The 12,005-nt window shown below is 47.0% G+C and overlaps 1 protein-coding gene across 1 annotated transcript in view; it reads left to right on the top strand.

The window, feature by feature from the left end:
* TCEA3 (transcription elongation factor A3) overlaps positions 1-12,005 on the top strand; it is a 35,839-nt gene that overhangs the window by 1,086 nt on the left and 22,748 nt on the right. The window contains exons 2-4 of the mRNA XM_061184759.1: positions 3,845-3,907; positions 4,648-4,753; positions 5,232-5,367. Coding sequence (XP_061040742.1) covers positions 3,845-3,907; positions 4,648-4,753; positions 5,232-5,367 — 305 coding nt within the window. The remainder of the gene's footprint in view (positions 1-3,844; positions 3,908-4,647; positions 4,754-5,231; positions 5,368-12,005) is intronic.

A 12,005-nucleotide genomic window follows, 5' to 3' on the forward strand; every position in this document is an offset into this window, starting at 1 on the left:
CCCTGTTGCCTAGACAAGCAAACTTGGCCTTGTGACGGAGAGGGCTGGAGCTCACCAGGAGAGGGAAGAGAGAGGAGGGTAGTCCAGCAGGCAGGTCCCTCACTGGGTCCCTGTCCCAGAGCCCTCCTCCTCCCACCATCTGTAGGCATGTGCTGGAGCAGGACCTGCATTTCCAGCACATTCTGTAATCCTAGGAGCTTGAGAGAGGGATGGACCCTAAGGGTGGTTTTAGAGCAGGGAAGAGGGAGAGGTCGCTGGATCCATGGAGTGTCAGGGAGCTCTCCAGTAGACATGGGCAGTAATGAGTTGGTGTCCATATAAAGACCAGAGCCTCAGTTTCTTCACCTGTAAGAAGATGAGATTACCTACCTCCTGGGAAGGAATGTCACTGGATTTTTGTCTCTGCTGGTGGTGGTGAGGGTGGAAGAGATGTGAAACCCTTAGGAAGACCTGGACTGGTGCTTGGGAAGGCTTAGAGAGTGACTCCTGCTTTTGCACAGCCAGACACAGAAACCTGCAGAGTGTTGGGAGCCCCCATTCCAGGATGCTCCAAAGTCAGTGAAACTGAGCCTCAAGTCATCAGGCTCAACTGGGGGCGGCAGAGCCCAGCCCGGGGCTCCTGAACCAAATTCCAACTCAAGTAGACAGGTTATCCCAGCCCTGCCCCTTGCTGACCCCAGGTTTGGGCCAGGAGATTCTGGGCCTCTAGGTGAGGGGTGCAGGGGCAGCTTAGGAGACCTGAGAAAGGCAGCTTGGCTGAGGAGGAAGGGACCTGCCTTGGCCTCCCCTCACTCCTTTTATGGACCTAGACCCACCACTCTGCTTTCCCTCTCTGGCCTCGATTTCCTCTTCTGTGAAATGGGAAGAGGAAATGGTGTCCCTTGGTGAGGATTCCTGTGGAAGTACCCAGAGCTTTCTCCAGGAAAGATGCAAGTCTGGCCTCAGGGTCCCTGTAGCACAGAGCCAGTCTGCAGCCACGTCTGCGCCTGGGTTCTTGGCAGCATCTGGGTGGGCACAGAGCTCTGGGCATGTGACCTAGTAAGGTGGGGCCTGCTCTGGGAGCGAAAGTGGGCCCGCCCAGTGGTGGTTAGGGAGAGGAGGACACACTTCCTGTAATAAGACGGATCTTCCACGTTGCAGCTCAGGCCCAGGGTTTACTGCCAATTACTGAAGTCCCAGCAACTTAGGGCTTTTGTCAGATGCTGGGAGCGCGCAGCAACTGTAACAGCTTCAGACTTGCAGCCAAACAGCCTCATGATCACACACAACAAACATAACTACATACATGCAGCCACACACAATATAGCTAAACAAGCAACTATGAACATAACTACACAAAAGACGTGGTTACTGACCCTGACATGACTGACACACTGACCATTATATTTGCAGAAGGATACACAAAGACAACTACACACATGCCTACACGTGTGCATGCACACAATAAGCTACACCCCGACATGCAAATCTACAAACTTAGCAGACAGCCACACTTACACGTTCAGACGTGTTATGACACGGCCATCATCCCTCAAAGACAAATAAACACATTATGCTTCGAGCAGTGTACACACAGCAGCTCCGCACCTGGACCAGAGATACTGCTGGCTGTGCATCCCATTCGTGCATGCAGAGAGACACAGCTGGCGACATTTGCACAAGGCTTTGTGAGTCCAGCTACAACCCAGGCTCATGGCTGTTCTCCAACATGACCCAGTTATACAGTATGACATGCAGAGGCACACGCCCAGTGGTGAGCTGGAACTGGCTTAACACTGTTGAACTTTCAGGAGTTTTGCAAGCCAGTTGTTAAATACAGCCATTGTTTTTAACATTAAATTATACGCTTACAATTAAATAAATTATATTAAAAACAAAGGTCATAAATACTCCAAAATCATCACTTCCTTATTATTTTATTGCATTTTACTGTCATCTATGGTCTGGAGGTTATTTACTTCTGTTATATCAATATGGTTTCGCATCACACATCTCTTCCCAATACCTCCTTCAGGTCAGTCACAGCATATTGGTATCTTGACATTGGCCATGGGAGGAGTATTGACACCACAGAAATGGGCAAACACTACGAATCAATTTTTTTCCTTTGAGAACTTGTCGTTAAACATTGACCAACATACCACTGCACTTACCCATGTTGATATTTCATGATTGCACACGTCTAGCCAGACCTATATCCATACCTACCTACATGGTTGTATATTGGGTCGAACCTGAAGGGCCTAAGTTTGAATCCCAGCTCAGTTCGTATTTCTCTTCTCTGAAAATGGGATAATGATTCTGTAAAAATGGGAATAGTAATAGGACCTACCTCATGGGGTCATTGAGAGAGTTAGAAGAGATAATGCATGTAAAATACTTAGAACCGTGTCCAGCAGATAATAAGCCTTTAATTAGTGGTACATGCAGGCTTATGTGCCCACAAGTTCACGTGCACACACATCCACAGGTCACGCCTTGGAAGACAGACTATGAACCCAAGTTCTAAGGGAGGCTGAGGACTGACAGAGGGCAGCTCTTGGGATGTGGCCCAGGAAGACTGATAGGGAGGGGCTTGGCGGCTGGCAGTGCACGGTGGGACCAGGACTCGGGACATACAGAACACAGTCAGCTGGTGCTCCCCAGGGAACCCGTCTCAGGACAGGAGGCCGGGGCTGGCTTCTAGGAAGTGGGTGGAAAGAAAGAGAAGGCTGAAATGGGTCAGGGGTTGTTCAGGGCCTGGCAGCCAACAGCTTTTCACATCCGAGTCTCCTTTCTTCCCCTCCCACGCTCCCCTCCTGCCTTCTGCTTTCTGCTTTATTCATTCACTCAGGGAGATGCTCCCCGAGTGATGAGTTCAGTATGCTGAAGCCGGAGGTCTCAGAGATTAAACAGTCCTCTTCACCGGAGAGAAAAGAAAGTACATGTCCACACAAACACTTGTACATGAACGTTCCCAGCAGCTTTATTTGTAATTGCTGCAAACTGGAAACTACCTAGCAGTCCCATTAACAGGTGAATGGATAAACAAATTGTGGTATATACATGCAATGGCAAACAACTCAGAAATAAAAGGAACTGTGGATCTGTGCAACAATGTGCATGAATCTCAAAATGATTACACTGAGTGAAAGAAGCCAGATGCGAAATTCCATTACAGTCACTTTCTATAAAATCCTTAAAAATGCAAGCTCATCTAGAGGGGTTGAGGGTGCAGCGAGGGATGTATAACAAAGGGGCACAAGGAAAATGTCAGGGATGCTGACTATGTCCTTATCTTGACTGTGGTGATGGTTTCAGGGGAGTATATGTAGGTCAAAACTCATCACATTGTAGCCTACAACATGTGCGTTTTATTGTATGTCAGTTATACCTCTATAAAGCTGTTTAGAAAAAGCCACAGTCCTCAACCTACAGACGGTCCCAGTTGGGAAGTGAAGGGAGGCAGATACAGACATAAAAGCAGAAGCAATAAGCCATGAAACAATTAATTTTAGAGGAAGAGATGGGGAAGGGAAGAGCATGCCCAGTGGAAGGAACAGCAGAACCAATGGCTGGGGGTCAGGGTGAATGCGTAGGGCTGGACCCTGGCTCAGAGGGGCTTGAACCCAGCTGGGTGGTGGGAGGTGAAGTTAGAGAGCTGGTTTGGGGCAGAAGCTTTTTCTTCTCTCCTCCTTCTGTTCCTTGTCTGTCCTTCGACCACTTGGCTGCCTGTATCCTGTCACTGGAAGAGTCTCCTCCCTACCTCCTGCCACCCTCCTTCCCACTGAGACCACACAATGGTCAGAGAGGGGCCTGGGGCAGACCCCACGGGCCTCAGCCCTCACCTTGTGGCCTCCCACAGGAAGGGGCCCTCGACCTTCTGAAGAAGCTGAACAGCTGGCAGATGTCCATCCAGCTACTCCAGGTGGGTGGGGATGGCCAGTGCCTGGAGTGGAGGGTGACTTTGTGGGGCAGGGAAAGACCCTTTAGGGGGAGCCCTCCAAGGATGGGGTCTGGGAGGAACTTCTGAAGGGAAGGCGGCAGGATGGGATCTTGAGGTACTCTGGGGGTGGGAACCCAGGCCTTTAGATGATGGCAGGGTAGCTTCTAAGCCCTTGGGGCCCTCTGGATCTGGGGGAAAGACTGACTTGCTTTCCTTGTGTACCCCAATTCCCAAGGCCCTGGGCCTGTGGGATCCAAGAGGCCAGTGACTCAAGGAGAGGGAAAAACCCCCCATTTTTAGATCCTCCATGTGTTACCCATGTAGCCCCCAAACTTTACCAGAAGCTCTTGGCCCTGAAAAATTAGCACATACCCAAGCTGTAGTAGCCAGAGCTGTGTCTTAAGCTGAAACTTGAACTCAAAGACACCAGGGGGCAGAGAATGGGGAGGAGTCCTGGTCATCAGCCAGACGCACCACCACTGCTCCAGCTTTTCACCAGAGCCGCAGTTACCCATCCCTGCAGGGCGCTGGGCCTTGGGCACTGACCTCACTCAGGACAGCAGATCAGGGCCTCGGTTATAAGGTCAGGGTTATTACCTCAGCCACAGGTCCAGACTGGGCCAGGGGAAGGGGGTGATTGAGCTGGGGCAGGTCTTGCCAATTAGGGCAGCCAGTCCAGTGGGTCCTGATTCCCAGACCGGCCACTAACCCTCGCTTTGCAGACCACCAGGATTGGAGTTGCCGTGAATGGGGTCCGCAAGCACTGCTCTGACAAGGAGGTGGTGTCCTTGGCCAAAGTCCTCATCAGAAACTGGAAGCAGCTGCTGGGTGAGAGGGGCAGCGTCGCTTGGGCCAAGTTTTCCTCCCAGCACCTGGATGGACGGTGCCCGGCTTATAACAGGCACTCAGTGTATGGTTGTTGAATGACTTAATAAGTGATAGATGGCCTCTAGTGGGACCGCCAGTGCTTGTCTAAACAAGTGGGAGATTTGTAGATGGGTGGGTTTTCCTGTACATGTTCCTATGTATATATATATATCTGTGTGCTTGTGTGTACATATCTGTATATACACATTGATATGAATATGTGCATAGGTGCGTGCAAAGGTCTTTCTGTCCCCATGTGTCAGCTTCGGTTTGCACACACATGTGCATATTGGATATGCACTTGTTTCTAAACAGGTATTTGTTGGGGGAGGGGGAGGCTATCTCAGTCCCTGACCTTTGCTCCTTCCTCCCCAAGTCCTGGGTTGGGCTGAGACAGAGTTAAGGAACAATATCACCATTTTGTTTTTACACTCCCCAGCACCCCCCAAAGGAGAAAAAAGAGAGGAAAGAGTAAAAGCAAAGAAGAAGGAAAAAGGGCTTGACTGTTCAGATTGGAAGCCAGAGACAAGCCTTTCTCCACCAAGGAAAAAACGAGTGGAAGAGCCCAAAGACAGGTATTTTTTCTGGGATGGAGAGAAGGGAGCTGACACTTGTCACATCCTATGGCAACACCTCTGTTTATATAACTTCATTTAATCCTCACACACCAGAAGGTGGTTATTGTTATTATCTCCTACAGTGCCCCCTCTGGGGGGTCTTCTTGGCTCAATGAGACAGACTCACAAGACCCAAACAGGCCATTCCTGACACAGGCTTTGCCTAGAAGGATTCAGGGACAGGAGATGCACTGTGCCAGCAGGGTAGCCTCAGGTGTTTCTCATCACCAACAGTTCTCATAGGGGACCACGCAGCATCCAGAGCTATTCTCTGGCCCACCCAGGTGACATTCTCAGGTGCAGAGAATGAGACCACAATGGGTGGGAACCCCCTGACTTAGAAGCCCCACGTCCTAAATCTTATAACAGTCCCATAGACAAAGTTTCCAGGATCCCAGCAAGGGCAATGACCAGTTACAAGAGCAATGACCACTGCACTCAGGGTAGCCCAAAAGCCGTGGTTTTCCACTAATCATTTATAGTTCTTTCATAACCCTTCCTGTCTAGACACAGTTTACCAATCAGCACTCATTTGCACTAGAAGCAACGCTGCCTAGTAGTACGCTGACGTTCCACCTTTGTCAGGGTTCCAGGTAAATGGGGCTAGGAACTTACTTGTCCACCGAGAAGGAAAAGTGTTTTGTTGGCTCTTTATTCAAATTGCCATTTAGCGATGCGGAAGCTGAAGGTTGGGGAGCAGGGCCTTTCCCAAGATCACACAGCCATTTATGTGACAGAGTGGGATTCCCATCTTTGTCTGTCAGACCCCCAGACCTCTGCTGAGGTCTCAACACCGTGCCCGTTCCCCTTTGCCCACCCCAGCCAGGGTCCCCCAAAATGCATGACTTTCTGATAGACCCAAATGCCTTATCCATGACAGTAGATAAAAGCCTTCATGGATGGATTAGTAAGTCCTACCTATTCCCTGTGTGACTAGACAGATCACTTAATTCCTTAGGGAGGGGGTCATCTAATAGATAAGGGGGTGAGACTAGATAACACTGAATGGTACCTGATGGTACTAGATAATACAGATAGTATCGTGATATACCAACATTTTTAATGTACATATCTTTTTTGCCAAGTATATCCACTACAAGGAATTCATTTTAAGGAATTAATCAGATTAAACATACAGATGATATGTTCTGTGTGTAACATTTTTCAGCTGACATTACTGAAACATTTTTTCCTCTGAACCCTTTTTAAATGAATGTTTATTATAATTCTATGAAATAAGTGTTTTTAGGAAATGATGCTATAAGAGGAGTGTTTCTTGACCAGGAGGGAGATATACCTCCACCACACTACTCCCATTTTTAGTTGTAAAAATAACTGTGGGGCAGAGGAGATGCTCCATGCTACTCTTCCCGCAATGCACAGAATAGTCCTACACACCAAAGAACCATTTATTACGTTCAAAATGCCAATAGGGCCCCCATGGAGAGAATGGAAGAATATTTAATGACATGGAAAAATAGTCACTAAGTATTAAGAGAAGCTGTGTACTATATAGTGTACTATATAGTATGATTCCATTTTTATAAAAATTAAATAAGTGAATTTTATGTACATGCATAGGAAAAAAGACATGAAGGATATACACCAGGATGGTAATACTGATTATTTCTGGGTGGTAGGATTGAGAGGTTTTTTTCCTTTTTTTCTTCGTCGTCTTCTTTTTTTTTTTTTTAAGATGTAATTTTTTTAAGATTTATTTTTATTTATTTATTATTTATTTTTGGCTGCATCGGGTCTTAGCTGCGGTATGCGGGATCTTCGTTGAGGCATGCGGGATCTTTCGTTGCGGTGCTCAGTCTTCATTGCGGTGCGCGGGCTTCTCTCTAGTTGTGGCGTGCGGGTTTTCTCTCTCTAGTTGTGGCGCTCAGGCTCCAGGGCGTGTGGGCTCTGTAGTTTGCGGCATGCGGGCTCTAGTTGAGGCGCGCAAGCTCAGTAGTTGTGGCGCGCAGGCTTAGTTGCCCCGCGGCATGTGGGATCTTAGTTCCCTGACCAGGGATTGAACCCGTGCCCCCTGCATTGTAAGGCAGATTCTTTACCACTGGACCACCAGGGAAGTCCCTCTTCTTCTTTTTGCAAATTTCTGTATTCCTAATATTTTCCCAATAAATATGTACCAATTTTGAAATGAGAAAAAATAATGAAACCATCTTTAAAAAAACAAAAATGTATCTGTGTGATTGTAATTAAGAAGAGCTTCATATTCTATGTTTTACAATAAAATTTTTTCATCTGTATTGTTTTATTCACAATGATTCTGTATTGCTTTTGAAATCAGAACAACAGTACTTTTAGGGCCTTCCTGGTGGCGCAGTGGTTAAGAATCCGCCTGCCAATGCAGGGGACACAGGTTCGAGCCCTGGTCCAGGAAGATCCCACATGCTGCGGAGCAACTAAGCCCGTGCACCACAACTACTGAGCCTGCGCTCTAGAGCCCGCGAGCCACAACTACTGAGCCCATGCACCACAACTACTGAAGCCCGAGCGCCTAGAGCCCGTGCTCCGCAACAAGAGAAGCCACCTCAATGAGAAGCCCACGCATCACAACAAAGAATAGCCCCTGCTCGCAGCAACTAGAGAAAGCCCGCATGCAGCAGCAAAGACCCAATGCAGCCAAAAATAAATAAATAAAATAAATTTTAATAAATAAATAATAAAAAGTAGGAAAAAAATCACTCACATCCCCGCCACCCCAAAACAATCACTATTAATATTTTGGTATGTGTTTTTTCTATTTTCTCTTTGTTTTCTATAGTCATCATCAATTTTATAGTCTGCTTTTTAAAATGCAGTACTTGTCAAATGATTCTGTAATCTTTTGTATGTTCTATTGCTTTCATTTTGCTAATTTTGCAATTGTATCCCACTTGGAGAAATCCTGATTGGCATTTAACTTTTCACATGGTGTGTTTGGTTTTCCCAAACGGGTTAGAAGGTTGGCTGCCAGGGATCCTGTGAGCCACCGTGCCCCGCACGGAGTGAGCATTTATTGAATACTGCTAGGGCTGGCTGTACCATTGCAGTCCCCTGTGGAAAATTCATGCTCTGGCTGGTCTGGCCATGTCTGGAGCAACTGTTTGGTTCTGAGCACCTTAGCAAATGAAGCCTCAGGATCTTGTGAGATGTAGTTGAAAGACAGAGGCTGAGGTGACCAAAGGGTATATGGGACCAATCTGTGGAATAGCGAGTGTAGACGTCGGGGAACAGATGGCAGCCTGAACACAGGTGTTTCCTTTTGCTCTGTCCCCATATCCCACTGAATGCTCAGCAAAGGGATTTCTTTTAAAGGCCTACAAGGACAATAGGTAATGGCAAGGAGACGGTTGGAAAGCAGAAAGCCAAATTCTGGGCTGAACTTAATCACTTACACACACCCTTAGACTCTGAGACTCAGTATTATGGCCTAAGCGTCATTATCTCACTATATATAAAGTGTATGTGTGTGTGTGTGTGTGTGTGTATACATACACATATATATATATATCCTTCTAGAATTTTTCCTATGCATTTACCCATGAAATACTTATTGTATTAATAAAATGGAATTAAACTCTATGTTCTATTTTGTAGCATTTTCACATAATATATTTATTTATATCAACGGTGAGTCACATTTTTATAAAAAGTTTAGAAAGTCAAACACAAGAAGAAAATAACAGAAATAACACTGTTAACATTTTGATGTATATCTTTCTCATCTTTTTTAAGAACATATAGAGAGAGAGTTGTATTTTCTTAATAAAATTGGGACCTCACTATGTACTGTGTTGTAACCAGCATTTTACATTTAACAACATCCTGGGGCATTGAATTGTTAATGCCAGCTCACTTTTCACCGCTGGAGCTATGAGATAAAGCTGTCACCATGGCTGAGCAGACAGTGGTCCCCGCACCTTGCTGGGAGAATCTAGTGGGCAGCGGTCCTATTTCAGCTCAGTTGATGAACTTCCTTTCTTTTTAGTTTTCTTAATGACAATTCATTATCATTATTTTTTATATAAACTCTATAACCACATTAGTAAAATGTAAAGTAAGAATTAAAAATATTTCTTCACAGTTTGCCACTTCTGACAAATGAAACAGCTTTCATTTTCTTCTCTTCCCTCCCAGTCCTGATCTACTTACATACATAATTTCCCAATTCCTGTAGGCAGAGTCTACAAACTATTACATCCCTGTTCATTTATCTTCCTAGTGTATTCTAGGCATTTTCTCATGTTCCTGAATAGTTTTCATAATGATCATTTGCAAAAACTGCAGAATATTTCCGGTTTGTTCTGAAAGGAAAAGCAATGAGGAAGGGCCAGAAAATGGGGAGTCTCGGGAGTTGTGGGGAGAGGCTCACATCTTCCCTCCTTTCTCCCGCTGCAAGAATTGCAGCTTCCAGCTCTGCCTGCACCTGTCCATCCCCATGGGGCACTCGGGGAGGAACCCCGCAGAGGAACTTCCAGGGCCCCGTGTGGGACTGTGAAGGAGGGTCTCTGCCCCTCTCCCTTTCTGCTGCCTCCCCCTGTGTTTAAGCTGGGGCAAAGGTCCAGAGCTGGATGAGTCTGGTCCACAGGATAATTAGAGCTGGCCCCTGAACCTTCCTCACCCACTGTCTCCCAGACCACCTGGAGGATGAGATGGGAGCTGGAAATCCATGCAGGAACCTTGCATAATCTGGAAGACCAGAAATCAGATACCTAGGATTATGGAGTATTGAGGACAGCTTTGTGGTGGGAACTGCTGTAGGGATGTTAATGATCTAAATTCTTCTTCCCAGCCAGCCCCAAGACATAGGTCCTTTTCTCTCCATTTGACAGATGAGGGAACTGATGCTCAGAGAACATGACCTGCCCAGGGGCAGGGCTGGGATTACAAGTCATGTCGTTGCCTCCCTTTTTAGAATGATATATGTCATATATGTTTGTATGCGTGTAGAAAAAGATTTGGAAGGAAGGACATTAAACCTAACAGTTGTTACCTCTGGGCAGGTTTCTTTTTCCACTTTTTAAAATATTTCTTTACTGTTCGACTTCATAGCATTCAGCAACAAACATTTATAGAGCACCTACTCTGTGCCAGGCACTGTTCTATTCACTTGGGAGAAGTCAGTTGAATGTATTAGATTGGGCCTCCCAGAAGCAGACCCTGAGACACGGATTCAAGTGCAAGAGGCTTATTTGGGAAGTGATTTCAGGAAATGCAGACAGAGGAGTGAGGAAGTGAGACAGGGAAGGGAAGGGAACTGGCACAGGGTGTGTTCGTGAGCAGGTTACTGCCCTGGGTCACCAGGGCTTAAATCCCGCTGGAGAGCAGTGGAGAACACACCTCAACTGACCCTCTTGAGGGCCAAGGAAGCTGGGGTATTTGCCCACCTATTTCCACGTGTCTCGTGGAGGGCTGCTCCTGGGGCTAACTCCCCAGCACTTCCTGCCCACCAGTCTGCTGGCGCTGGCTGGCACGGAGAACTCCCTGGGGCAGAGGCCCAGGGGATTTTGCAGGAGGAAGCCCTTGGGCCCCAGTGCACTTGGGAGAAGGAGTGCCCAAGGAATGATGTGGGCCCAGCAGAGACAGCGTTCACCACAGTGAACAAAACCCACCAAATTCTGCTCTTTTGAAATTTACATGAGGGGTGCTCGGACAATGCATAAAATAGGTAAACAAATAGTCTGTTAGAAGGTGATACTTGTGCTGGAATTAAAAGGAGAGCTGGGGGACTTCCCTGGTGGTGCAGTGGTTGGGAATCCGCCTGCCAATGCAGGGGACACGGGTTCGAGCCCTGGTCTGGGAAGATCCCACATGCTGCGGAGCAACTGAGCCCAGGTGCCACAACTATTGAGCCTGCGCTCTGGAGCCTGCGAGCCACAACTACTGAGCCCGTGTGCCGCAGCTACTGAAGCTCACGCGCCTAGAGCCCGTGCTCCGCAACAGGAGAAGCCACCGCAATGAGAAGCCTGCACACTCTAATGAAGTGTAGCCCCTGCTCGTTGCAACTGGAGAAAGCCCACGTGCAGCAACAAAGACCCAATGCAGCCATAAGTAAATAAATAAATAAAAATTTAAAAATAAAAAGGAGAGCTGGGTAAGTGACCTGGGGAGTTACAATTTACAAGCAGATTAAAATGATAAAACCAAAAAAGGGGAAAATGCATTCTACCGTATAAAGACTGTAGCTACATGTATTTTGGAAAATGGGGGGAAACTTTTCCCTTCTAATCCCATCACCCTGATATAACCATGGTTAGCATTTGGATGTATTTTCTTTTCATCTTTTCCCCTCCTAAGCATTACTTTTCTTGCCTGACTTCATACACGGTATGCATCTAAATTTGGGCCCTGCTTTTTTCTTTTTCTTTTTGGCCGCACTGTGTGGCATGTGAAACTTCCCCAACCTGGGACTGAACCTGTGCCCCGCTGCTGCGGAAGCACAGAGTCTTAACCACTAGACCACCAGCAAAGTCCTGTATCCTGCTTTTTCACTTGCCGTTTTAAACCCAGCTCTTCTAGCTCCAAGGCCCACATGCTTCTCTCCTCCTCTTAAGGTGCCCACAGGAGAGTCTGAAGCTGATCTTCTCCAGCTCCTCATGAGAATT

This window comes from Eubalaena glacialis, chromosome 3, assembly GCF_028564815.1.
Source record: "Eubalaena glacialis isolate mEubGla1 chromosome 3, mEubGla1.1.hap2.+ XY, whole genome shotgun sequence".
NCBI lineage: Eukaryota > Metazoa > Chordata > Mammalia > Artiodactyla > Balaenidae > Eubalaena > Eubalaena glacialis.